Source organism: Agelaius tricolor, unplaced genomic scaffold (genome assembly GCF_023055355.1).
Source record: "Agelaius tricolor isolate 1412-34295 unplaced genomic scaffold, bAgeTri1.0.p SCAF_2, whole genome shotgun sequence".
In the NCBI taxonomy this organism is placed as follows: Eukaryota; Metazoa; Chordata; class Aves; order Passeriformes; family Icteridae; genus Agelaius; species Agelaius tricolor.
This window is the reverse complement of record NW_027269262.1, coordinates 33,886,517-33,913,673: the sequence shown is the minus strand read 5'-3', so window position 1 is coordinate 33,913,673 and position 27,157 is coordinate 33,886,517. Positions and strand designations below refer to the sequence as shown.

Sequence of the window (27,157 nt, the reverse complement as noted above, 5' to 3'; positions counted from 1 at the left end):
GCTGTTACTTTAACTGTTTCTTCTGTGCATTCTATGGCTGCTAATGCACTCACATAAGTAGATTGATAAGGGATGTTTAAGGAGTGAAAAGGAGCCAAGGCCAAAATTCTTCATTTGCCTTTGACATTTCACAAAGTGTAGTGGGACATTAATATTTTATACTCTGCTATGGGAGTACTGCTTATCTGCCTTTATATCTTGCATTCATTAAAATAACTCTGTTATATGACAGTCTTCAGATGACTTTTATCTGAGCAGTTTTTTCTGGTTTTAGAGACACAGCTAATGATATAGATCATTTTATGCAAGAGCAACAAGATGTAAAGCATTCATAGACTTTCAGATTTTTTGGTCAGAGTAATCTTGAAAGAAGTAACATGAAATCACATAATGTAGATTTCAAGTTGCCATAGCAGCAGAAGAACAGTGTGAAGCACTGACTTGCTAAAAATAGCTTGTTTGTCATTGACATTTGTGTATTCCTAGCTCTAACTTGACACCAAATTTTGAAGGATTAGTGTTGGGTTTTGCAAAGTGTTTGGTTGAGGAGGTTTTAGTATGAAGAACTGGCTGAATTTTTGCATAATATAATAACTTGGTAAATTTTGTGAGAATATGCTAATCTTTATCCCCTTGGAAAATGATCATAGAGAGTTCATATGCAGCATGCTGAGATTAAAGCTTGAGTGATAACATAAATATATATGTTTGTATGTATGTACATTTCATGTAATACACTTGGAAGTTGGAAGAGATCCTTTTTGACACTAGAAAATTACTGTATTCATTTGTCTGGACACTTGAAAGTCCATTCAGTCTACCTGTCCATTGAAAAATGCTGTACATTGTACAATGCTGAGGCAAAATTGCCTGTGGTTGAAAATACCATTTCATTATTCATTCATGCAGTTACTTTTCTCCATTGTGAACCTTTATTTGGTGGTCTACTATGTAGTGAAGAAATCAGATTTTGTTTGTGGGATCAGAAGATGGGACTGTATTGTAGCTCCTATGCTGTCCAGGCTCATATACACTCCTTTAAAACAGCATCTCCTGTTGCCAATAGCTTAATTCTCTCTGCTGGAGACAGCAATGGTCTGTACAGCTGCTGGTCTGACTTAAAATAGTCCTGCTCATGTAACTTTGCAAGAGAAAATATTTTATGTTTTCTGTTAATTTAGTAGGAATGGTTACATTTTGACATTTCAATTTAGCAAAAGAAGCTTTGCATGCAGAAGCTTGAAATCAACTGCTCTTCAAATACTATTTTTAGGAGATTAAAACCAAAACAACTGAGGATTTGTTTCACAGGTTATTTTCCCGTCATTGAATTTCAGGAAATTTATACTTTTGAGACAATAAATATTTTTTAGTTTCAGAAAATTGGCTTGCAGCAGTTTTCACTACAAAACAGTTTCCAGAAATGTGCTTTAAAAGTAAGCATTATGGTAAAACTCCAGCTGGTGGCAAATTAAGAGTAAGACATGCAGTAGTACCTTCATCATTCTAAATACACTCAAATTTACAACTTAACATTTCAGTTAGGGGTACACAGCAGTCGCTCTCCCTGTTAAAAGGTCCAGGCACAGTTACATTTCATAAAAGCCAGTGCATTCCCAGTGTTCAGATATGGCTTTGGCAGTCTCTTGATGGGGTATGCCCAGCGATGATGCTTCGGACTTGGTTCAACAGATCCAGACAGTAATTTGTCATTTGGTGGTGCTAGATTTGTGTTAGTCTGTATGGAATTTCTTCTTATTAATTAAATACCAATCTGGATATATGAGCTTGGATTTCAGCAGAACTCATGTGAACACTGATTAAAAAATGTAATTCTGGAGAAGGCTAGAAATTTTGGGGGTTTTACAGAGGTTTTTTTCCTTTTCTAACACTTCCTTTTAGTTCAGAAATCTTCTTGCTGTATTTCACAAAATAGGCATGCTTTGACTGTGTGTTTGTGGCATATTTCTTCAGTGATTTTCAAATATGTGGCTTATGATTTTTATTGGTAGTGTTAAAATTGCCTTTTAAGAAAATAAGGATACATTAAATGCTGCTTTAATCTGCTTTGTTAGTCATTAGGGTGGTTTTTGCAGTGCTGATGCTTTAAGACTATGGAATGTGCTGAAAAGATTTTTCTGTAGCCAATTTCTAGTGGAAAAAATTGTGCAGATGTTTAAACTGAAAGCTGAACAAAATATTTGGGATGTAATACAGAAACAGTGGTGAGAAGTTCCTGGCAGGTGCCTTTCATTTTTGAAAAGGGATTTAAATTAATGTAACAACTTTGATACATACTGCAGAAATGATTGTGATGTGTTAAATTTGTTTTCACGTGTATTTCAGATATGGACATGGATATGAAATTTTTTGTGTTGCTTGCAATAATTCAAACACTCTAATTGCCTCAGCATGTAAGGTAAGAAAAGATTCTAGCACCACCTAGTGAAAAGTGCTGTCCAGTTTCTAGGGCTGAATCCTCTTCTTTCTCACAAAATGTGAAAGATTTTGTGTAAGTGACAGCTGGCTTGCAAAGGTGAGGGTGGATTGCCAATGAGTTATTATTCCTACATTGTGTATGATTCATTTGAAGATATTAGTAAGATAAATTCTAAGAAATACAGGTCTGAAATGTTTTCTTACTGATATATTCTCAGCATTAGAAGAAAGTAGGGAAACAATGTTGAAACTTCCCAGAGGGAAGTAGGGTCTTACTGGATTGCAAGCCTAAAAACAAGCTAATATCTTACTACTTTTGAAGTGTGTGACTTTTATACTTGCTCTCATTAATTCACATTCATACTGTTTTCCATCCATACAGGCTTCCAAAAAAGAACATGCAGCAATTATTTTGTGGAGCACTGCTTCTTGGAAGAAACTGCAGAGTTTGTCTTTTCACAATCTGACTGTTACTCAGCTGGCATTTTCTCCTGATGACAGCTTTTTACTGGCTGTTTCTAGAGACAGGAATTGGTCACTGTGGAGGAAACAGGATTCCTCAGAGTCAGGTAAGATGTGAAATGAATGTATGCATTTGTAGACTTGGCAGTTTGTTCAGTATTTTTGACTGCAAAATATTTGAAAGAGAATTGATAAAATATTTTAATGGACATTTTGCTTGAAACTTTGGAGAATTATTAGTATTGTAGGCTCTTGTGAATTTAAGAAATGCAATTAATGTGTGGAAACATAAAAAGGAAATTAAAATGCAGAGAAGAATATAATCAGGCTTTAGATAGTGTTTAATTGATGGATGTAATGAAGTCCTCGTGCTTTCTGCGTGTGATTGTACATTTGACTTACTGAAATCAAGTACACAAGCTGAGCTTCAGATTGGCATTCTGTCAAGGAGAGCCTTCATTGCAGAGTTCTGTGCAGGCATAGCCGGAAGGTTCAGTGCTGCACCCGTATCCTGCACAGGCTGCCTTGTCCCTGCTTGCATGGCATGACACTTGGAGACTCTTGACAGGATTAATCTCTGTCTTTGGTGTGGCTTTCTGATAATCCTACACAATTGATTAATTTGACTAGAACTGGCTATGTCTGGAAAAAGAGCTGATAGTAAGGATTCAGTTGACTTTCTCATTAAGACTTTGAGCCTTGCAAAATCATGAGGAGATTGCTATTGAACACTTTAATGGAATCCTAGAACAGATGCTTGTGCTGAAAGCGATTATCATTGCACTCTTGGCTTAATAGCATATAAACACTGCTGGGCTCTATAGAATGTTCCTAGAGACTTGGCAGTGAGTTTTGGCCCCTTCAGACAGTGTCCAGTTGTATCCTGGCTTGAATTTCTGTTCTTTTCAGACTTCTATTCTAAAGCCTGGCATATTGTCTACAGTAGTTAAACAATGGTTCAGGATAAGGATCATGAATAGTCATAGCAAGTAGAGGAAATCCTCTTTTCATCTGTTCATCAATAACCCTTCTGTCTACAAATAACATCATTATCAGTGTAAAGCAAAACTGCTGCTATTGGCATCCCAAGAAGTGGTTATTTAAAGTCTGTGCTGCAAAATGACAACCTTTTCTACTTAGGAAAAGCATTCTCATTTCTCTGCTGATCAGATATAGTGCCTGATTGTATACATGCTGAAGTATAAGCTTGTCTCTTTAGGAACACATTAATCTTTACAATTGGACCATTATGATTTGAGCAGTTGGGACTTTACTAGTAAATAGGAGCTTTAGTGAAATTACTGGGGAAATGTGAACACAAGTAAATGTTGCACTATTCAAAAACTTCTGAAGTCAGTGTTCTTAAAAAAATTTGATAGACATAACCTGAAGGTGTTCTACTTAAATTCTTCTGAAAAAGAAATATATTTAAAAGATTGAACTGTTCCTACTGCTTTAGGGCTATAAGGTCTTACTGATATGGTCTTGAACAGGTGCTAGTTATCACTGTGGTAAGTGCTGGAAAAAAACCTCATATAGTCCTAAGTATTCCCAGTTGAATACTTTAAAGATGAGTGGAATAATGTCAAAGTATTCTTGCAGTTCTGGCATAGAGTTAAGTAAGAGTAAGAATCACTTTTAATATGTAAAACAGTTGAAACAAGGCTTTTTCCTCTACATGTTTTATTCCAGGACCAGTCTTCACTTGCTGTGCATACACAGATAAAAATACAGCTGTTCACAGTCGAATCATTTGGTCCTGTGATTGGACACCAGACAGCAAGTATTTTATTACTGGAAGTCGGGACAAAAAGGTAATTAATTTTAAAGGAATTTAGAAAGCCCAGGGTTGTTTTAAATGTCTTTTAGAATAACAAACACTGTGTTCTAATCAGCCCCTATTTTATATATACACAAAAATCTTATTGCGTGTATTAGCGCAGAAATCAGTGATACTTTCATAAGCTAAATAAAGTGCTTGAATATGTATATACAAGACTGTGGGCTGCCAGTTGGACATTCTCTCTTCTTTTTTCATGCAGTAAGACAAGCATATGTCACATAATTCTATGGGTCTCAAGTTTTTCTTTAACTTTCATAACAGAATCTGGTTTTGTTGTCAGTAACTTTCATGAAATCAGACAGACTGCCTACAAAGTTGAATCTTTGTAGGTAGAGAGTGTTTTTACCATTTTTAGGGTTATCCGCTGTGCCTTGAAATTATTTTAATGAAGTTATTCCTTATGTTTTTGTATGTGCATTTACAAGAAGATTAAAGTGGAAGTTCATAGATGACTTTTTTGCTTACAGGTCATTATCTGGGGCCAATGTGATTTGCCAGTGATTTCTGAAGGGAATGAGCTGGATTCAATCAAGCCTTGTTCAACAGTGCTGGATGCTGGGGATTCTGTGACTGCTGTTGGTATCAGCCGTGTGCTTACTCCTGATGGAAGGTATTACTGGTTTTCTGTATTGTCATTTTGTGTTTAATCTGAAATTAGTATTTATCCTTTTAGTCAACTAGTTTCCTGTGGCTAAACAGCTCCCTAAATCTACCTGTCAATTGTTTTGACCATTCTTTAACAGAATGACCTCTACTTTTTTTCTTTCCTAGCCACCCTTTCAGGCGTGGCTTTTCCAAGCAGTGTAATGAGAAAAATAAAAGTGGGAGAGATACATGGACACACCTGAAACACATTAATTCTTCCAAAAATATTGACTGATCTGATGTTGTGATAACCTCCTTATTTTTTCCTAACCAAATATATGTAACAGGTTTCTGCTTTGCTAATTTTTTTGTGAAGCAGCTTTGATGAATTAATTTTTTTCATGGAAAAGTAAATACCGATTTAAAGGGCAGGGTGCAACAACAGTGCTTGAGTGCTCTTCTTTCTATCCTGCATTAGAACTGACCTCACTGAGCTGTCTGTAATTTCTAATGAAATGAATGTAATTATTGTCTTGATAGATACATTGTTGCAGTAGGCCTAGAGAATGGGAAGATTACCTTGTACACATGGAAGCAAAGTGGGAAAGAAGCAGCACTGACTGACTGGACCACAGGTGTTGAGATAGATAACAGGTATGTCTTTTGAAGTGAATTAGGAGCAATGAAATATTATTCTTCAGACTAACAGTGCTGGAGTTCTGTTCTTATAGTATAAAATGTATGAATCTAGTTTATTTCTGTATCAAAAATTGTTATCCTTTTAAGAAAAGTTTGATCCCTGAAAGTTTAAAGATGTCTTGAAGCAAAACCCAGAAATAAAAATATTAGTTATTTAGATGTGTTAAAAAACCCTACTTAAAAAAAAGCTTTACTTTTAGTCATAAATATGATGATAGAAAATACTGATAAGAGAGTGGAAAGGATTGCTGTCTATGTACATCAGCAAAACCTTTAGGAGTGGGTGACAGCAAGCTTTGGTGGGCAGCTTCCAGCAGAAACCAAAGGAATGACAAGCTATATGTGGGGCTGCTGCAGTGACTTCTAGAGAGACTGTGGAGAGACTTGAAATGTTTCAGCACTCCTTGAAGCCCTCCCCTGGGTTCTTCTATAACACACTGGCATTGATAGTAACAGAAATGGAAGTTGATGGTGACTTTGGCCTGTGTGTGCTTGCAGTGAATGGAAAAGAGACACCAGATAACAGGAAATTGCAGGCTAAAAGCCAGAAATCTGTCATATCTAAGTAACTGAGTACTTGACCTCCAGCTTAATATGGCAAAACTGAAAATCAATAGCTGTTTGAATTATTGATGAGTGAGAGGATAAAATGTCATTAGTGTTAATGACCCTACTTAATAAGAACTTAATACCTGCTGGTTGTCACAAGTCAGTTTTTCCTCAGTTGGTAGTGTTAACTGAAGAGTACTAATTACAGGAATGTTGATGTTTACACTCACATGCCTGACTGTGTTTAACATTTTGCAGTTACGTATGGATTTCTTTTTGTTGCAGCCAAAGCCATGCTCTTGCTGTGAAGCGCTTATGCTGGAGACATCATGCAGGCAGAGCTGGACATAATGATGAGAGAAGCAGCAAGTGGTTGCAGCTTGCAAGTTGTGGAGCTGATCACTGTGTTAAAATATTCAATGTCAACAGATTTGCTCTTTAGCAAAGACAGCAGGCCTATTTGTGCCAAACAGATTCACAGCATTTCATTTCAACTTTTTAGCCACTTTGATTATTGAATTTTCTATTTTCTGCTGTGGAAAGTAAAATATCTTACATGTAACTTATTAAAGCAACTTTAGTGGAAGTTTGAAATGTCAAATATTTTTCTAATCCTGCAGTTCTGGGAATTTGAAGTATATGTTTTGTTTGGTGAATATCCTGAAACTGAGGGATGGGATGTTGGGGTAGGGCATGGGAGGATAATGAGAGAGCTTTGTTTGCTGTGACTCAAAGGGTAGGTGGGAAGCTGCTGACACTTGGGGCACTTCTGTGCTTGAGATTCCACTTGCAGTACTGAATTTTTTTATCTCCTCTTGCTATTAAAGTTAACTCTTGGTGGGCCTGCCAGTGCTGCCAGTGTGTGTTCAGGCATGTGCAGCCGGAGATCCGGGTTAAACATGGAACTTTCTCTGAATTGCCTTTGAATGTGTATTAGAGCTCTGGTCCAAGTCTGAGGCAGCCTGACTCTGGAAGGAGTAGTTTGTGTTCAGATGCTTGGACAGTCCTGCTTGCTTTTATTCCCTTACTTCGCTTTACAGGACTGAACTCATACTTCTTGGTCAGGTGGGACTTAAAGCTGAACTCAGAGAAATCTTAAATCTTAAGATGTTTCCCCTGTGAGCCCTCCCTGAGCAGAGTGTGATAGAAGAGCCACCTCTGAGACTGTTGGAGGGCTGTCCTCTACAGTTCAGACTAGAATAGCTTATGGATATCACTAGGCAGGAGCTAAAAGGAGGCAGCCATTCCTTACAATGCCTTTGGGCTCTTCCTGACTTTTGAGGGCTCCCTCTTTGCCCTTGTGAAAAAACAAGTTAACTTAGCTGTCCCACAGTGTAATTTAGGTAGAGTGCTAATAGACTGAGAGTACTTCAGAAAGACTTCATATCAGCAGGTCTGTATCTGATTCCAAAGTCTAACTTAGAAATTAGTTAAACTTCGACAGTGAAATTGTTATTCCAGAACTGCTTGCTACCTGTAACTGGCAGTGGGAATTCTGTTTAACTTTCTGCTATGTTGGATATTTAGATTAAGAGTGTAGCTCTTTCAGAGTGGGCTATACTGTCTTCAGAGTAATTATGGTTTATGCCTTGAAAAAGGTTTTGTGTTTATGCCTTGAAAGGTTTTGTATTTTAGCTCTTTATTTTCAGTTCTGTTTTTCAGCCATTAAAAAAAACCAAAACCATTCTTTAAAATGGGGACAGGGGAATAAAAAAAAATTATTAATAAAGATAATTTGCTACATTTTACTTGTGGTACCCAGTGCTTTCCTTACACGAGTGCTTTAGCATTCAAGTATTTGAGTATTCTATTTCACTTGTCTGGGAATTTTTAAGCAACTATATCCTGACAAGAGAAAGACGTAACTTATCACTTGTGAGGTTTCAAAAAGCTGCCAAAAGTGGGTCTTCATTCTGTGTCACAATTGTGATCTTGTCTCTTAAAATTTGATGATAATACTGCACAATTCTTTTCAATAATAGTACATCTTGTTATGTGGCCACTTCTATAGTGGCCACATAACAAGAGCTGTAGTTGACAATGAAATATCATATTGGTTGTCCCTCTCTTTTATTTTGTGAAATACTGTCATTAACAAGCATGAGCTACTAGGAGGATTTAGTAATCCACTCCATTACCCCTGGGACTTGGTGACTCAATCATATTCATTGTTCCAGCTTTAAATGCACTGGATTAGTCTGTTGGTCTCCTAAGGCTAAATGTTTAAAATACACACTTTAAATTTTCAATTAAGTTAGAAGTTAAACACCTCAACACATGATTAATATTTTATGTATGATATTCCTTTTGCTCACACATCACTTTGCTATGCATTTAGTAGGTGTGACTTTAATATACACCTTTATCTTCTCATAAATCCACTCATGTCTTTCAAAACGTAAATCAGCATGTAAAAGATACTATGGAATGAGCTGCTATCAATGTACCTGGCACTCTGAAATTCTCTGCTTGTTGTATGGTGCCATTGAAAATGGAGTTGAGAAAATTGATGGGATAAACTGAAGTTTTGAAAAGAACATTTTGTTACCTTTTAATACATATGAGGTAAAGCCATCCCATGAAGATTTTGGATGCACATTATCAGTATTTACTGGCTTTATGCTAAATTTGAAGAGACTTTGTGGTCAAAGATGTGAACAAACTGTTTTATGTAATCAGGCTAAAGGAGGAGGATTGTTTTGTCTTACAGCAGAGGTGTATGTGACAAAGCAAGCAAGAAATGGCATGGGTCTTGCTGTTTGTTACCAAAATCAAATCATTATTGAGATTGTCCAAAGCAATCTTAAATCTTTCAGTCCAGGATGCAGGTGTAGGCATCCTCAAGTCTGTGTTGCACCAACAAGCCATGCTAACACTGACATTAGAGGTGAGCATGCTGTGGTGTCTGGTGCATGAGGAGGGCAAAACAAGCTGTTTGTGTAAACTGGGAGGATGTGGGATGCTGACCTTCAGCTTGAACTCCTGGGCTGCTCCTACCTGGGCTCCACGTGGCAAGCTCCCTAAACACTGCTGCCAAGCTATTGATTGTGTTAATTCCTTCAGTTATGAAATGGCAAAGAAGGAGCAGGTTATGCATCATGCTAAGCCTTAAAAAAAGTGCTATCCTACTGTTTCTCTTGTGGGCTGAGACTTCAGAAGTAACTAGAGGCAGTTGAAAATTTCAAGGAAGTCAATAATTGAACCGTGAGCTATTGAAAACATCGCTTTGGTAACTCTGACTAATCTCTGTTTTCCAAAATATTTAACGTGAAGAAATGAGAATGCTCCAAGGCTCACTGCCAACTGCAGCTAATGCAGAGATGAGGGAAGAGGAGGAAGCAGCTGTGTCCTCATTTAGACTCAAATCTCACTTTAAAGAAGTGGCTGTTAAAAATAAGGAAACTTTAAAATAACTGAAATGGGAAGCAAAAATATTACTTGCTCTGTTTTAAGGAGCATCTGGAGCTGTACAAAAGACGAGGCAAAAATCACTGACAGGACAAAAATCAGAATTTGCCTTTTGTGTGCTGGAAGCTGGTGGAGGTGGGAGTTGTTGAGCACAGTTCAGCAATGCCCCTCTACTGCTCTTTTATCAGCAGTCCTTATCAGGCTCTGCAGTGGTAGTTTTGAGGCAGCAGGGCAGGGCAGTGTGTTTACCCTGTGACATGCCCAGCCCTTGACCCTCCAAACATTCCCATTTTCCCTGTGCACTGGCACACCCTCATACAGTGGTGGGATATCCTTTCAGAGACACTTTTCTCCCCCAGCCAGGAACTGCCTTTTTTTCCTATGTCAACCACCAGATTTCCCTCATCCTGCTTCTGTGTTTGCTGTAGGGAGCTGGGGGAGGCTGTGGGCTCCCTTTGCCAGCCCCTGGTACTCTGGCTCAAGCACAGCTCTTGCTGCCACCTTGTGTGACAGGCTCTAGTGACTGTATTTGAGGAGTTTGTGTTCAATATCCATACATTGTCATTTTATTTTCTGCAGCAATGCATCCTATGCTGTAATGCAATAATAAAGCTAGAAATTACCTCTCTTTCTGGAGGGAATTTAGGGTAGAGCATGTGACAAATCCCAATGCTGTACCATAATAATGGGGCTAGCTCCAGTATCCTGGGCTAGCTCTCCCAGCCAGATGTGCCCTGGACTTGAAGTCCTCAAGGAGAGCTGCTCCATGTAATTGGTGTTTGCAGGACTCGGCCAACATTAGAGCTGCACAGATGAGGGGAGGTGTTGTGCCCAAGGTAATTGCTGTGTTACAGTGGTGTCACCCTTGTACAGACTCCAGCAGATCACAGCTGAAACAACAAAGGATGCAGCAAACAGATTTTTTTTAAATGCAGAGGAGCTGTTCCCCTTGCCTCAAAAGCTTGTGCTAACACTGATTTTGTCCTGCCTCATAGTCCTTTTTTTCTAAGGGCTTTTCTCTCTTTATTCACTCCCTCTTCTAAGAATACAATTTGCCTTCTTGGTCCCTTCTCTATTCCTGCAGGCCCCTAAATACTCCTGCAAGCAATCCTTATTTTCTCAATAGCCTTTTATCTCTTCCTGTTGTTCTTGTAAAATAATCCAATGCTTTCTAATACATGATCCTGGGAGAATTCAAGTGTATCAAGTATAACATCCTCTTGGTATTTTCCATTCAGCCTCCTGTGTCTCTGTGCTAGGTTTTGGGCTTTTGGTGTTTACACAGCCTGTCCAGCAGCATTACCTCCTTTCTCCCTGACAACAAATTACTGGCATACGTGTGAGCACTGTGCCCTCCTCCCTTGCTGAAGCATAAGCTCTCTACCTGCCAGTGGGGGGAACTTTTCTTCTCTGCAAAAATGAATTGACTGCAGTCTCCCCAAGGGAAGCTTTCCAAGTGCTTTTCAAGATAAAGCAATTGTTCTGTTTGTCTCTCTGTTTCATAATCTTGGAGAGTCTCCTTCCTGTGAGTTATCATATAAAGATGTGCCTCTCTGAGAGAATATCTGTACTCCACAGACACTTTTTACAGTGTAGGAGCTTCCTGCTGTTCAAGTTTTTTCCTTTGACATGGCAGGCAGTCCTATATTCAGTTCTCTGGATGCTACAAGTTTTCACCACTGTCCACAGAGAGCACCGAGCTGCCACACATGATTCTCTCTCTCCAGTGCAGGGAAGCTCCTGTAGGTTGCCCTGGGTAGTTCTTCAGGGTGGGTCTGACCTCAACAGGTGCTGAAAGTGTGATGTAGAAGCCTCCTGTGGGTGTTCTGGTCAAACTGCTGCTTCTTTGGTGTGTGCACACAGTCTCCCTATATCTCAGACATTGCTGTGCCTTCAGTAACAGGTCCAGGTCACTAAGTCCATTGGGAATAGTTGAAGTGGGAGCCCCTTTACAGCTGGTGAGCATTGATTCAGGCTGGCAGACCACCCCTGAAGTTACAGGTGCATGGGATGTAGGCCATTAAAGCTAATAAAAAGGTAGAAATGTTGGTTTTGCTTAGCTGCTACTAGACAAATGGCAGCCTCAGCTTTTTCTACCCATCAAAAAGAAAATTGGTGTGTTTTATCAAGTAAAAGGTATTGTCATAGCTCAAAACAGGAGTTATGTCTCTGATGTGAAATTCTGCAATTCCTATGAATTGCTTAAAAGTGCATTTAAGTGCTTAAAAGATTAGTAGTACTGAAAATTGCTAGCTCAAAGCTGTAATAAAAACATTATTTTTCACAGAGCAATAGGATCATGTGATTATTAAAATTGGAAGGGAGCTCAGGAGTCTCTCTTCCAACCTGCTCCAGGCAGGGTCAACTGTGAAATCACACTAGGCTGCTCAGAACTTCTGCTGGTCTGGTCTTGAAAATCTCAGAAAATGGAGACTGCACAGTTTGCCTGCTGACTGCCTTCATGGTGAAAACTTTTCTTCTACTTTTCTCAGTTCTGAACCTCTCTTGTTTCATTTTATTACCTTGCTTCATCTCTTCATTGTAGAGAGCTGGACTCCATCATCTTCACAGTCTCCTTCTTAGCATCAGAAGACTGCTACCAAGTACCTGCAAAGCCTTCTCTTCCCCAGGCTGAACCTGGCCCATCCCTCCTCCTTCCTCCACAGGGCACCTGACCCAGCTCCCTCTACCTTAGTGGCTCTCTGCTGCACTTGCACCAATTTAACATCATCTTTCCTGTGTTGGGAAAACCCCAAACTGTACAAATGCCCACAGTTTCTACAATGGACTGCAGTGTCTAAAGTCTGTGGTACAATTTCCTGTCCTAGGAGTCCAAATATATAACTCTCTTTTCTTTAACCTTATCATATATTTTCCTACACAATTTCTTTGCATGCACTTGCCTGTGTGTGGTGGTGATGTGATCCCAAGACAGAGCTGCAGATTTTAATGTGTGTTTGCAGAGCTGGGACCTTCCCCATGCCCCCTGTGCAGTGTATTCCAACATCCCCACCAGACAGGAGCTCTGGCCACATGGCACACTGCCTCTGGGAACAAAAGAGCTCCTGGCATACTAGTTAAATATTCATGCTTCCACCACTGGTGAGGTGGAAAGGGTAAAGATGGTTTGGCTCTGGCTGGAAGCTCCCTCCATCTCCTGCCTCCATTTGGATGTGGGGTGCTTGGCCCCAGAGAGCAAGGCACTCAGCCCAGGTAGGTGTCCAGAGCTGCAATCCATCTCTGGATTTCCATCTGTTTCCCTGTGACTTGGGGTGGCCATTGCAGCCATCTGTTTAGATAATTGAGAGCTGACACAGGCACTGTTATATTGGTTGTAAACCCAGAACAGCCCCTCACCCCTAAAATTCTAGATTTAAAAAGTTGCTTACCATCTACGTCAGAGGAAAAGAAATGGATGCTATTTTAAGTGCCTGAACCGTGATCATTTCACTGAAAAATCAGAGTTGCTTGTTTCCACATGCCCAAGACCACCAGGTGGCAATATAAGAAAAAGGATAAGTGTGTATTTGTAGCACCTGTCATGTATACCCAAAAATTCAAAATAAATTACAAATATGTTCAAACGCATATCTCCTCTTAGTTGTTCAAATGCACTGTTTCAGTGATAAGCATTTCTCATGAAACACGAATTTTGAAATTTCCATGAAAAATGGAATTTTGAAAAATTCCATTTTTATCCTGCAGTTGGGAAACTTGTAAACTTAAAAAAGCAGTGAGCACCTCCTAATCACACAGGGTCCTACTGTCTGCTATAGCCATTGTCCCTCACCCCAACAACTCAGTCTGAAGAAGATACAAGAAAATCTTAATCTCCTTGCTTTACCTTGTTGAAGTGTAAAATGGGACCTAAATTTCTGTCTATTTTGTTGTCTGGTTTATTTTATTCTGAAAGGCTGCCTAACCATGTGGATGCCCTGGGAGGGGTTTAAGCTAATGAGGTCTCACAGACCTCCTGATAGCAGCTGTGATTTAGATTTTAGGGTAGATTTAGATGAAATATTAGGATTAAATTCTTTACTGTGAGCCTGGTGAAGCACAGGAACAGGTTGCCCAGAGAAGTTGTACACAACCCATTCCTGGAGGTGTTCAAGGCAAGGCTGGATGTGGCTTTGGATGTGGGAGTGATGAACTATAAGGTCCCCTCCAACTCAAACTATTCCATGATTCTATGATTTTTAAGTGATGGATGATCACAGTGGATCATACGATCAAACTCTCCCAGTCAGTGACTTATGTTTCAGGAACATCTTCAACCAGAGGAAGAGCCCTGGTGCTTATTAGCTATTGATGAATTTCCTTTTCCTTCCATGGGTTTGTCTAATTGCTTTTTGAATCCATGCAAATGCATAATTTCCCCTGTGATTAGTTGGTAATCCTCAGGGTAAGTCTGTGCCAATAAGAAGATGCATCTCTTGTTTGTTTGGAGCATTTAATGCCTCCTTGTTATTATATTAGAAAAGAAAAGGATTAGTTGTTTTTCACTGTCTCCTTGTTAGTCCTGATTTTATAGACCTCTAGCATATTCCCTGCTCATGGATTTCTTTTCCAGTTTAAAGGATCCTGCTGTAATTAAATGTCCTTTTTATGGCAGCCGTACTCTTCTTTTCGTTGAACTTATTCCCTCTTCCCCAGGGCTACAATATTTCTACCAATGCAGAGGTATTTATTACTGGTTTTGAAGTCTATTTATGTATTTATGTTTGTCTGGGAGTACCTAACAGATCAAACTATTTTATTTAAAGTGCTGGCAAATAATTTTCTTTCTTTTTTTTGGTTTTGTTTTGAAAAAAGCCAAAACTCTCTGATTTGAAGCATTTAAGGCTCATGATGCTGTCTTTTGGATATTTGTGACAGAGTGTAGTACCTTGTCTTTGGACTCTTTTGTTCTTTTCTTATTTAAGTCATAAATTGATTTTTCTAATATCATTCTGTTCTGCAGTGACAAGTTGCAGAGACCTCAGCATCACAGCCTGGTGTGGAGCAATTAGCACTTGCTGCTAAGGGATAAGTCCAGTTCTAAAATAACAGGGTAGCTGCAACCCAAGACAGAAGGTACTTACAGCATATGCTTGGGATGTCTGTGCAGCAGCTGATTTTATGCCTCCTGCATCTTTGCAGCTCCATCAAAGTATCAGTCAATCACAGTGGTGAGAATTTCTTTTATTGACTCAGTAAAAACAGAGGAGGCTGGTGAGTGACTCCTGTGATTTGGTGAGAGCCTTTCCAGCCACGTCAGGAGAGGGGCTTTCACACTGTGTGGAAAGCCTCCCCACAGACGTAGCAGATGCTGGAAACCCTTTCCAGCTGTCCTTGCCCAGAAAATCAGCAGAGAGGCAAAAGTCTCCACAGGATTTTACAGATTTAAAAACAAACAAATAATTGATTTTTTTTAAAGTCTAGAGGAATGTGCAGTTGCTGTTCAGCTTGTCCTTTTGCATAATGCAGGAGGGGATATTGTACTCTGTTGAGTTACTGAGCGGTGCAGTGACTTGCGGTTAACCAGGTTATCCAGAAAGATCTTTAAAAAAAGCAAAACAAGCTGTAAGCATCTCCTTGCTCCTCCACAATTCACTCACTATAATGTGGCTAAAAGAGTTTCTCCAAAGGCAAAAAAGGGCTTGCAAGGTTGTGCTGTTGGTCTCAGAGTCTTCTTCTGTTACGGTGATGGTGGGGTTGACTGGTCATCTGTAAGACACCAAAATGTGGTCTCTGCCAATAAGACAAGTTGTGTGAAAAAAGTAGCACCTGCTTTTCTCTGTAAGTCCTGAGAAAGCAAATGAAAGTTTGTGTTTGATATGCCTCTAAGAGCAAACAAATGTTAGAAAAATGTTGCCCAGAGTTGTTCCTTATCCCCTTTTTCCCCAGCAGCTGTTTGATTGAGGGTTGGAACTGGTGCCCCAGACCCAGCCAAAGAGCCAGCCCAAAGCAAGCAAAAATAGTTGGTTTCAGCCTGAGCACAGCTTCAGCATGGGCACAACAGATGAAGACACTGCAGAGTTTTGAGATTTGCCTAAGGGCTCAATGTTTGCAACCCCTCTGCCCCTCCTGGGAGCAGACTGTGTTCTGCTGTGGCTGTGACGATGATGTGCGCGTGGAACATGTTCTGCACCTTGTGCTTCTGCGTAGGCATGAGAGAAAGGTGAACATATGCTTTTGAAGAAGCTGTAGTATCCCTGTTTCCTTCTAAAGGTGCCATATGTGCTCTCTGAGTCACCAGGACGTAGTTTACCCTGTGATAGGAGTAGCTCTTGACAGGTGCAATAGGCTTGAGGTCAGTGTAGAGGTCAATGTGCTTTTAGATCTGAGATTCATATTCTGCACCATCTCCCCAGCTGGCAGTGGTGACAAGCCCAGTTTTCCTACAGCTGGGCTGCAGCAGCCTGGGGCTGTTCTTTGTGGTCTTTTTCTTCCAGACATCTTCCCACTTTGTGCTGCAGCCAGGTGGAGACCCTGTTTTAGGTGTGTACAATGTTGTGTTGATGTCTGACACTGGCCAGTTATGGCTTTGGCTGTGGTGCCATTCCCGTGTTCCAATCATGAAGCTGTTTGCCATGTCTCGTGGCAATGTGCTGGCAGACCAAAGCACTTTGGTTTCTGAAAGCACACCATGTCCCAGGCAGACGTTCCCTTTTTTGTCATCAGCTCTTGGCTGATATAAACAATATTCACTTCCCAAGTGGCACAGATATGCAAATGAACCTTTCATAGGATAATGGCCATATGAAGCTTTGCTAGCAGGCATTCACGACATGTGGAGGCATGTTGGTGCCAGATGCTTGCAGGCTTTTGGCTGAGCTATTCTCTTTTCCAGTAGGATAGTCAGTACCAGGCTATTTTGGGAGATCCACTGCAGGCCCAGATCAATGATTGGTGCATCTATAACAGCTTCAGGAAACGGTGCTCTCCAGGTTGCCACAGGAGTAGCTGGCCCCACAGTGTCATTCTGCCTCCTAAAGCCCTTGGCTTGTCTGGCTGCTGTGGAGCCTTTTACAAACACCAAGCCAGTGACATGTTGCAGCATCTCTGAGATGTGCCACTTTTCAGGACACAAACAGAACAGCATTCCTAGTGCATCATTCCTAGTGAGATCTGGGGAATCATGTTGTGATGGGATGAACAAAGCTGTAGCAAAACAGTCAGATTCTTCAGTCTTTTCAAACTAGGATAAAACCTTGTATCAGTGTTTACAGCCTTCCATATGAGGTAAAAATCACTCACTGGAATACACAGAACTGCAGAGTTTTTGCTTCTTTGTCAGGTAAAAAGGCCGCCTGATATATTGAGGTCTGTTGCTTTATCAGAGGAGAACATCAACCTGCTTTCCCTTTTTTCTTTTGAGGATTAAAGATCACCCAAAATAGCTGAATTCAGTATAAATCTTGCCAGCAGAATCTGTAAAATTGAGATGGTTCAGGGATTGGTGATCAAGCCAAACTCACAGCCTTTGCTTGCATTCAACTCACTTAAAAAAATTGCAAGCTCACCCCCTAGCCATGGAAACCCAGCACTTGCACTGCAGGCCAGCAGCTGTGGCAGGACAAGATAACTCATTGCTTTGGGAGGCCAGAAACTGGAACTGAGTTCAAATGCCCACTGCAGAGATGATCTTCCCTTAATGCCCAGTATTGTGTACTGGGAGGGAGAAAGCAGGAGCAGTTTTAATGTACTGTGGTCCATATGGACTCCCTTGGGTGGGGGACTCCTCCCAGGACATGTGTGACTTGCAGAAAGTTTGTTCTCAGGAGCACAGGTACAGACAGCCCTTCTCACCAACAGCCTTACTGTTCATGTGGCCACAAATGACTTATCCTGGGTTTCATCTTGGCATCCTGCTCTGAGCGAACAAAATTACAGGAGGCAACAGGGACAGCAGGAGAGCCAAAACCATTGTTGGTGGCACAGTGGTTTCCAGCATCCAAAGCTATCTGGAGACTGGACTCTATTGCAGTCTGCTCACCACAGAGCTAATGCTTGCAGGCTAAGGCTGGCAAATTTTTTTCTTAGAGAAAAGAGCTGTGCTACATCACCCTCTCTCTGGGGAGATTCTTGTCCTAAGCTCTCTGCCCATGAAATTGGAGAACCAGTGCTTTGCCTGGGATTGTTAGGACAAAAAAGAGCCTTGAGAGGTTCCCTGTCCTCTCACTGACCCTGCTGTGTGTCCTGCAGTTGGGCAGCCAGCCTGCTACCGCATGTCCCATGATGGGGCCCATCACACGTGCTCTGCACAGCTTTTTGTGATTACTGTTACCCATTTGTGGCTCACTGTGCTGCTTTTCCCTAAATAATGTTCGCTCTGTAGATGACTATTTTAAATAAAGCAGAGTTGATGTTAAGTAGGCAGAACATTTGAAGGCCTTTACTTGCATTTCTGACAATGCATGCAATTATTCCAGCACCAGCATGACTGTTTTGTTTGCCAAATGCTGATCTGATTTATCTCTGTACTAGACTGAAAAGCGGTATAGCTAATGACAGTCAGCTCCAACATCTTCTCCTGATTGCCTATTATTGTCCTGAACCGGTTTAATTTTCTATTGTGTTTGTTAAAAATGTAGAAGGGGAAGAAGAGGTTGTTTTAATCCTCTGTATTGGGCTATTGAGAGTAGCCAGAATTTAATGTGCCATCAGGAAGGCAGAGCTACAGCCTTGCTTTTTGGTAGTGACTCACTACATAAATTAAGTGGGATGGTCCCCAAGGCTTATACTTCTCATGCACTCTGCGTCATGTTAGAAACATTAAAATATTAACAAACTTTGATCCCAGGGCAGCTCAATGCTCACTCAGATCTGCTTTCAAGCTAGAATGCACTCCCTGTTTGGAGTCTATAGTAAACTTCAGAAAACTTGGCCTGAAAGCCTGGAGCATCATCATTCAGCAGCACCTAAACTCCCTCTTCAATTATTTAAAAACTACTCTGAGAGATCTTCAGAGTTGTGTTACAGATATTTGTTGATATTACAGTTTTTATGAAATGGCACATCTCTGGCCCTCCCCAGTTCTTGTGAATGAGATCATTACTGTTCTACACAGAAATACCACCACCTCATTCTCCCTAGCACCTTGGAACTAGCAATGTGTTGATGTCACAAAGATGAGACCTTGAGTATCCTGAAGCTATTCCTAGTTAGCTAGGGTTTCTCACAAAGGAAAACCCCTGAGACTGAGTTTCAAGAATCGAAAGAGAAGAGGCACTTGAAGGAATACACCATTTTCTTTCCCTGAATATTTCAAGAGGAGCATTAGGTACTGGCCAGCTATCAAAACCTTTTTTCACATGCCCTCCTCCCTTACAGTCCTTCTTCCAGGGACCTCGGTGGTGGCTGCAGGGAAGAAGCACCTGTGTGAAGAAGACAAATTAAACCCCTGACAGCTCTGCCTCCTGCACTGAGCTGCCAATTCTGTATTAGTGGTTTTTTCTTCACAGGCTCCTGCAGCTTCCTTGCTGTTGTCTCACCCAGATCTAGAGGGCCTGGGGAAAACTGGCTGCTTGCAAGAGCAGCAGTCTTGGAGTTGCTCTTATCTCACAGGTGGGCACTGAAAAGCTAGAGAGCAAAGTGAGGGGTACTGGCCCGTGTTCCATTATATTTTTAATTTTCCCCTTCTCATCCCCTGACTCAAGCCTGATTGTGCTGTGCCTAAAGAAGTTCAGAGTCTTTCTGAATTTTTGTTTTGAAGAAGTCTTCTGAAAATTTTCTGCCAGTTAAGGCCATGTGAAATTACGCATCAGAAAGAGCTCTGGTGCTGCAAAATGACATGCCCATCATCTCCTCATTTCTCTCTGTGAATGTCTCCCAGCATTTCTCCTTTAAACTTCAGCAACGCCCTCACCCAGTTTTAATTGTTGCTTTACTTTGATCTTTGCACAGGAAGTATTTTTCAGTCGACTTCACCAGAAGAAGCTGAAGTATCACCTAAGGGTGATGGAGATGGGGGAATGAGTCCACATGTGAGACAGGCTCTTTTAGGAGGAAATAGCCATTGCTGGCATTTGGGTGTCCTTGAGTGACCAGTGGCTCTGGACTTGCACTCCCCTCTGAGGGGCAGCTATTTTCACTCACTGGTGAGAATTTCCAGATCATGAGAAAGACATTTAGAAGCCCTTTTCACCATGGACTGACTGTGAATTGAATGAAAATTAAACAATAATCAAAACAGGCAATTCTGAGTCTTTTGCTGTTGTTGTCAATCAGGTTACCAGCAAGTAGCTTTGGTGACCCTGAGATGGAGAGCCACTGAAGCTGGCAAGATAATTAAAGAGGAAAGGACATGCAGAGGGTAACACATGCAGACCTTCAGTAAGCTGAACTGAATACTGATCACAACTTTGCTTTGTCTTTTTTTCCATCAGAAATTTTTGGCATGCCACTAAACTCCTGTTCCACAGTTTCTCCCAGACAATTTCCCTGTTCTTCTGTCAGATTTCTGCCTCACTAAAAGGACTATCTGAAAACACTTTTAAAATGTATTTTCTAAATGATTACGAGATGCTTTATTGAAAAATTATGATTTTTCCTTAGCGCTTCTCTTCCAAACAGACTGGATTGTATTCACAAAGGACACCTCTGACCTGCAGAGTGAGGAACAAGCAAGTTAAAACTTCCTGAACAAACTAAGTAACAATAATTAAAGTACAAACAAGACCTTAGCAGTTAGGTTAAGGAACAAGCACCTGAAAGAGTAAAATGAGGCAGCTGGTCTCCATTCAATTCCCAGACCTGTGAAAAAGTGTATTTTCAAACCTGGCTTAGTTGCACTAGTAACTAAAATCTAAACTGATCATAAAACTACAGGGGGTAACATCAGGTTTCTACCATGGGCAGAACAACACTGATGGCAACAAATGTACGAGAACAAAGGGACCTGGCCCAGGCTGGCAGCAGCACACCCACCATAATGGGCTGACAAGGATCCTTGACATGTGAGATGTCTCTGGAAAGGGCCAGGCGTGAGTGCCTGCCAGATGAGTGGCACCAGGAGCGTGGCAGACAGGGGCTAAATGCAGCACAGGGGTCAGGAGCAGGCCAGGCTGCAGTGCAGGACACAGGTGAGGGAGCTGTGGCTGGGGACATGGAGCCAGCAGTGTCTGCCTGCACTCCTGCCTTGGAGAGCTGCAGCCAGGCACAGCTCTGAGGATCCCTGGCTCTGGGGAAAGTCAGAACACACAGCAAAGAGAGCAGATGTAGAAGAAACAAAACCTGATGTGTGGCTGAAGTGTGTTCCCTGGGCTCAGATTTTCCCAGAGCTGTCCCCACAGGTCCCCTCTCTCTCCCCTCTCTCTCTCTCTCTCTCTGCTCCCCAGGAGATGGCAAGGTCTGGGGACTGAGTGCACCTGCTGTGGAAATCCAGGTGTAATTATCCTGCATTTCTGCACAGTTGGAATTACCTGGCTGCAGGGTGGCTGTGGAGTTGTGGCTTTTCTGAGGAGGCTCTTGGGGCTGCAGCAGGCTTTGAAAGAGGAGAAATTTTGTTTATCCACAGGGTAAAGCTTCCAGAGGGCAGGTAAAATCTGTGTGTTTGTTAGGAGTACAGGATGAGTAGGGTGTTCTTGCTGAATAGTTTTCTGGGCCCAAGCATTGGCTGGAAAGTCACTTGTGCATCTAAGAAATCCAATGCAATCTGTGAAATGGGATTTTGAAAAAAAATGCAGCAATGCACTAGGACAATTCAGTGATTTTGAGTATGGCAAGAGTGGACAGAAGGAATACATCTTGGTATTGTTATCTTATTTTTTCTGGAATTAGGATAGTTATTAATTCCAGTTGTTTCTGGAATTAGGATAGTTGTTAGGGAGTTCCTATCATAGAAAGACATACAGCAAAGAGAACAGAAATTTGTATGGCATACATTGGCAAATAATACCAAAATTATTTCAAAATAAATACAATACAGTGTACTTTTCTAAAATGTCTTCTATGCAAACAATGGCCCAAATAGTTTTAAAAAAATCAATATAACCTCAAAATTAAGTGACAAATAAAATTTCCTGCTAGGAGATTATCCTATTTTTGGCTTAAGCATTGATGCACCCTGACTGCTGCTGCTGCTGCTGCTGCTGTGTGTTCTAGCTGCCCTTCAAAACCAGGAGATGGAGGATGAAGCAAGGTGAGTGTCAGTCTGTTCTCCCAAGTAAAATGCAACAGGGATGAATGTAAATAGCACCAGGGGAAGTTTAGAGTGGATATTAGTAGGAATTTTTTCACTGAAGGGATTGTCAAGCATTGGCACAGGCTGCCCAGGGAAGTGGTGGAGTCACCACCTCTGGAGGTATTTAAAATACATGTAGATGTAGCCCTTAGGGACATGGCTAAGTGATGGAATTGGCAGTGCTGGGTTTATGGTTGCAATCAATGATCCTAGAGGTTGTTTCCAATTTAATAATTTCATGATTCTAGGAATGAGCATTTCTGGAAACACTGTTAACTAGTTGAGGAAAGGAACAATATTGAGGTTATGAAACAGCTGATAATTTCTAGGAAAGTGTAAAATTGTTTCCATTTGAAGAATGGAACAAGTACTTATATTTTATTTGACTTGAAGAGATCCATTGGGTGTGCACTTTTAAGTCCTAGTAGATAATGTTAGATGTGCAGCTGAAGTCCTGTGCATGCAGGGTAAAAATTATCAGCTGCATTTCCAGGGTGCTCAGGAGAGACCTTCTTTGCTTCTTCCCTTGTGTTTAGAGGAAGGAGAAGATGTTCTGGACCCCAGCCTGAGAGAGAGGGATGAGGAAAGCAAAAGAAACCTGCCTCTTGCTGGGACAGAGAGAGAAGCAACAGGAGTGGCTGTGCACTGGTGCTCTGAGCAAGGGGGAAGGTCTGGGGGAGGCAGAGGTTAATGCCTGGTGGGGAACTGGCTGTGATCTTCTCTTGAACTCTCCACTTGTGGTGGGCTCAGAGCTGACAGGAATCAGTTCATAGTGAGGGTTTACAGCACCCAAATCTGACCACAACAGGCTGGCACAAAGCCAAGCACAGGCTCCCTGTCAACAGCAGAAGCAGTGTGTGAGGAATCAGGTCTAGGAACAGTAACCACAGCCCTTACTTTTCAAAGTAAGGGATTTCTGATGAAATTTTTTTCTATGTGATTTAAATCCTTTACCTGAGAGTGGTCCCCCATGGTTTTTGTGGATGTACTAAATTTAACCATCAGCTGCTCTTAGATAAAGTCTCTGTGCTCCACTGCCTGTACTGCTGCCCAAGCACACAGTTAAGAAGAAGTGTGGATGCCATGTGGAGCTGTCTGCTGTTAGCAATTCCCCTCTCCTCCTAAGTGCTTCCTGGCAATGAAATTGTCTTGCTCTCTGACAACAAAATCCATCAGCAGGTTCCTCTCAGGTCTCATCACCACCTTCACTAGCTTTCTGCTTACACTGCTTAAAACAATTTTTAGTATTCTTACTTCTTTATTCTGTTTTGCTGTGTTATATGTAGCAATTTTAGAAACATGAAGAAATAAGGAAGTAAGATGGTTTTACAGATCACCCAGACTGTTATAGAATTTCCTGTGAGGCTTCTCTGATCTGCTATGCCACAGTAAAAGTCTTGGTAATCAGTGTGAAATTGCATCAGGATTGTCATCCAGGTGGCAAACCTATGACCATTTAGGCAGTAACAAGCATTTTCCTCAAAGATTATAGAAATGCAGATTAGAATACTATATCTGAATCACTCTATATCAAATTAATTGCTTTGTTTTTTTATTTAAAAATATAGAAAGAACTGAAGTACATGGGAAATTTTACTCCATAATCTGTAGTCAGGGATCAGAGCTGGCGACGGCTTCACTGGGAGAGAATGAGAAACATAGTGGTTAAATTTTATTTGGGTCACTTGTAACATTTAATTTTCACAGCCAGTGTGGTTGGCAGAATATTTTATTATCTATTTTTTTACATAATGAAACAATGGAAATCCACATCAGTCCTCCTCAATAAAAGACAGTGGGATTATACTGTATTATATTATAAGCATTATATATAGGTTTTAAAAATCTGCATGGACATTCCTATAAGATGAGGCTTAGAAAGGGAGGCTTTTTTTCCTGTCAAAGCCAGTGGAGTGGAGTTGGGTCTTTTCAGATCTGTAAGAGCCCTCTGAGGAAGGAGAGAGATGTAAACGGCACCGACGTGCGGGAGGCAGACACCCGCCCCCGCCCAGCCCGAGTGCAAGTGTGTAAATGTATGTGAGAGCTGGGCCTGGGAAACAGGGAGCTGGCAGGATCCACCTCTTCTGTGCTGGAACAAGAATGGATTTACATCTCATCTGTGCCATCCTCCAGGGCAGGGATTGGAGCTACACAAATACCTCTCCAGCGCAGGAGAGGGAATCCGTGTGTTTTATGTAACAGCTGAGGTTTACTCCTTGGTACAAGAGGACTTGGCTGCACTGTAGCACCAGCCCACATCAGGGCTGGTCCAGGCTCTGCAGTGCCAGGGGAATGCAGGAGGGATGCCTGAATGCCTTGGCCACTGGAGGCATCTGCCAGGAGCAGCTGAAAGCATCTTGCTTGGCTCTCTGAGCCTTTGGGGTGGAGAAGCAGAAAGCAAGCAGGTTGTATAAATTCTCAACCAAATGAGTATACTAAAATTGCAGCACTCCTACTTCTTTCTTGTGAGTGTGGGCATTAAAAAATACATTTCCTGTAGGCAGGGAGTGGGTGTGTGAGAGAGCAAAGTGTTTGCACTTCTTTCCCACCATCTCAAAAAGGGTGGATGTTTCAGGGGAAAGTATCCTGACTGCAGTGCTTATCTTTGATTAGCACTTCATAAAGAAGTCACACATTGAATTACCCAGTCCTAAGTGACTGCAGAAAAGATTATGGAAGGAATAGACAAAATGAATATTACCATATCACCAAGACTGGGAGACATTCACCCAAGTCTTCCAAAGGAGAATGTAAGGATGCAAGAGCCTTACAGTAGCCTTGCAAACTCTTGTCTAAAACCAGTTTGATGTTATAAGGTTGTTAAAACCACAACACCAGTTTTTAGAAAGGTTTCCAGGGGAGACATAGGAAAATGTAGGCTGCTGAATTTGACACTTGGGCTGGGAAACCTAATAGGAAATATAAAAGTAAGATAATAAGTGACAGGGAGTAAAAATGAGAAACAGAAATAGTGGTGTGATTTAGTTCCTGATCCTATCTCATAAATGTATCAGAGTGGTGGGTTAGGCTGGACTGCTTGGTACAATCCTGAATTTCTTAAAGATTTGGGTTTCCTGAGAGTGAGGTTGCCATGAACACCTCCACCTCTGGTTGCCTTGCCTTGTAAGAGACTGTGGGGCAGATGTGAGGGTGCAGCTGGTAAAGCAGAAGAGACAGTGCAGAGGTGCAAGTGGTGGGTGTGGGAGGAAAGTGGGAATAATCCAGGCAACAGGAGGAGAAGGAAGGAGACCGGGTAAAGGAAAACAGATGTGGGGAGGCAACTCTATAGTGTTTTTTTCTTTCTGATTAGAAGGTGAAAATGCAGGGTGTGACAGGAGAGGCACTGATGGAGGCAGCCAAGAGAGGCTGCTTGGGGGCCATGGACAGGTGTCACTTGGGACATGGTCCCTTGCAGTGACTGAAACAAATACCCTTGGCACAGCAGAGGCCTTGGCTTGATGTGATCTCTGGAGGTAGGATACTGCTTTCTAGTGGAAGGATGAGAGGCAATGGGCATGAACTGAAATAGGGAAAATGCCATTTATATATTGAAAGGATCTTTACGTTCTAGGGTGATCAAACCTAGCTATCTTTCTGATAGCTTAAAACTCATTTATATAATGCCACTTCTTGCAGACAGCCTTTCTTCAGCCCCCAGAAGATACATTTTAACTTCCAAATTTCTAAGTGTAAGATTTTCATGAGAACCTCTTGGAATAGGACCAGCCCTATTTCTGCTAATAAGTACCCAATAGAAGAGCTTTAGTCTTTCTAAAGGCCACAGCTTACCTTGTTTCTCCAAATGCACTTGTTATTCTTGTGTGAATGAGCCTGTCAGTAAAATTATGATTAAACCATGTTCTATGCTACGTATTGATCTTGAGTTCGCTTCCTGTTATTACAAATTGAATACCTCAGAAAATGGTTAAAGTCCTCAAATATCTTAAAGGCCAACTTTCTCTTGAGGTATTTGATGACAGCTACAATTGCCTGTAGCATTAAAGCTGACATCTCACAGCTCAGCTGAAGAAAGCTGAGACACTCGGTATTTTCAACAGAAGAGACCTTGACCTTGGAAACAGCTTTTGTGCTCGTCCTTCAGGAGCTGTACTTGTGCACCTGAAGGTTTTGGTGCAAAATTTCCTGGGTGTAAAGAGTGGAGTGGCTGATGGGTGAGACTTACAGGGTTCATGAATGGTTGATAATGGTTGACATTAGGATACATGTGGTTGTTTTCTTCTTCTGAGATATTTTACCTCTGAGCCCAGATGTTTGGATGAATTTTTGAATACTTATTTTATAGGTATAGGCATAGTTTAAAAGTAGACATCTTTGCCAGTAAGCCATTTAGCTAGAAGCTTTCTTTAACTCTGTAAAGACATCATGTGGTGACTTGCTAGGAAGCCTAAACAAAGTTGATAAGAGCTAAGTAGGCTTGCCAACATCTTTGTATAGAGAGAACTTATTTTCCTAAATTAGAAATCTGTCTGGAGACAGCACATCCTCCCTTTCTTGAGAGGAAGACCTCCTGCCTTAAGATTTCAGAAACTGTGTGATTTTTTTTTTAGCTCTGTTTTGCATATCTGATTACAGACTACTTTGAAGGCCAAGTGGTTTTTAAAAGTGAAGTCCCTTAAATACACTTTGGTCAGCCCCCCAGCTGCTTTTTTCACAGCTATTAGTTTTTGTCCTGTACTGAGTAATTAACTTGCTCCAGGTGTGTGCTCTGTCCTTGTTGCTAATTCTGTCTTCTGGGGAATAGTCTACTTATTACCTCAGGTATGAAAAGCACCACAATTATAACAACCCCTGTGATATTGCAAAAGTTAGCCCGCTCCCTCCACAAAGTTATGTCTCTAAAGGCTCAAGCAATCTGCTTTACAGTCAGCAGTGAAATAACAGTGGAGACACAATCAAATAAATGAATAGCTGTAAGGTCTGACTACCTGTCCTGTAAAACTGCCTCTTGCTCTGAGGATCTCCACTGCTGCCAAAGCAGGCTTGTG

General features: G+C 41.3%; 1 protein-coding gene across 1 annotated transcript in view; it reads left to right on the top strand.

Annotated features, from left to right (window-relative positions):
* ELP2 (elongator acetyltransferase complex subunit 2) overlaps positions 1-8,325 on the top strand; it is a 37,792-nt gene extending 29,467 nt beyond the window's left edge. The window contains exons 17-22 of the mRNA XM_071455619.1: positions 2,347-2,419; positions 2,822-3,008; positions 4,594-4,715; positions 5,212-5,354; positions 5,870-5,983; positions 6,863-8,325. Of these exons, the coding sequence (XP_071311720.1) occupies positions 2,347-2,419; positions 2,822-3,008; positions 4,594-4,715; positions 5,212-5,354; positions 5,870-5,983; positions 6,863-7,019 (796 nt within the window). The 3' untranslated portion in view covers positions 7,020-8,325. The remainder of the gene's footprint in view (positions 1-2,346; positions 2,420-2,821; positions 3,009-4,593; positions 4,716-5,211; positions 5,355-5,869; positions 5,984-6,862) is intronic.
* Positions 8,326-27,157: the final 18,832 nt, after the last annotated feature.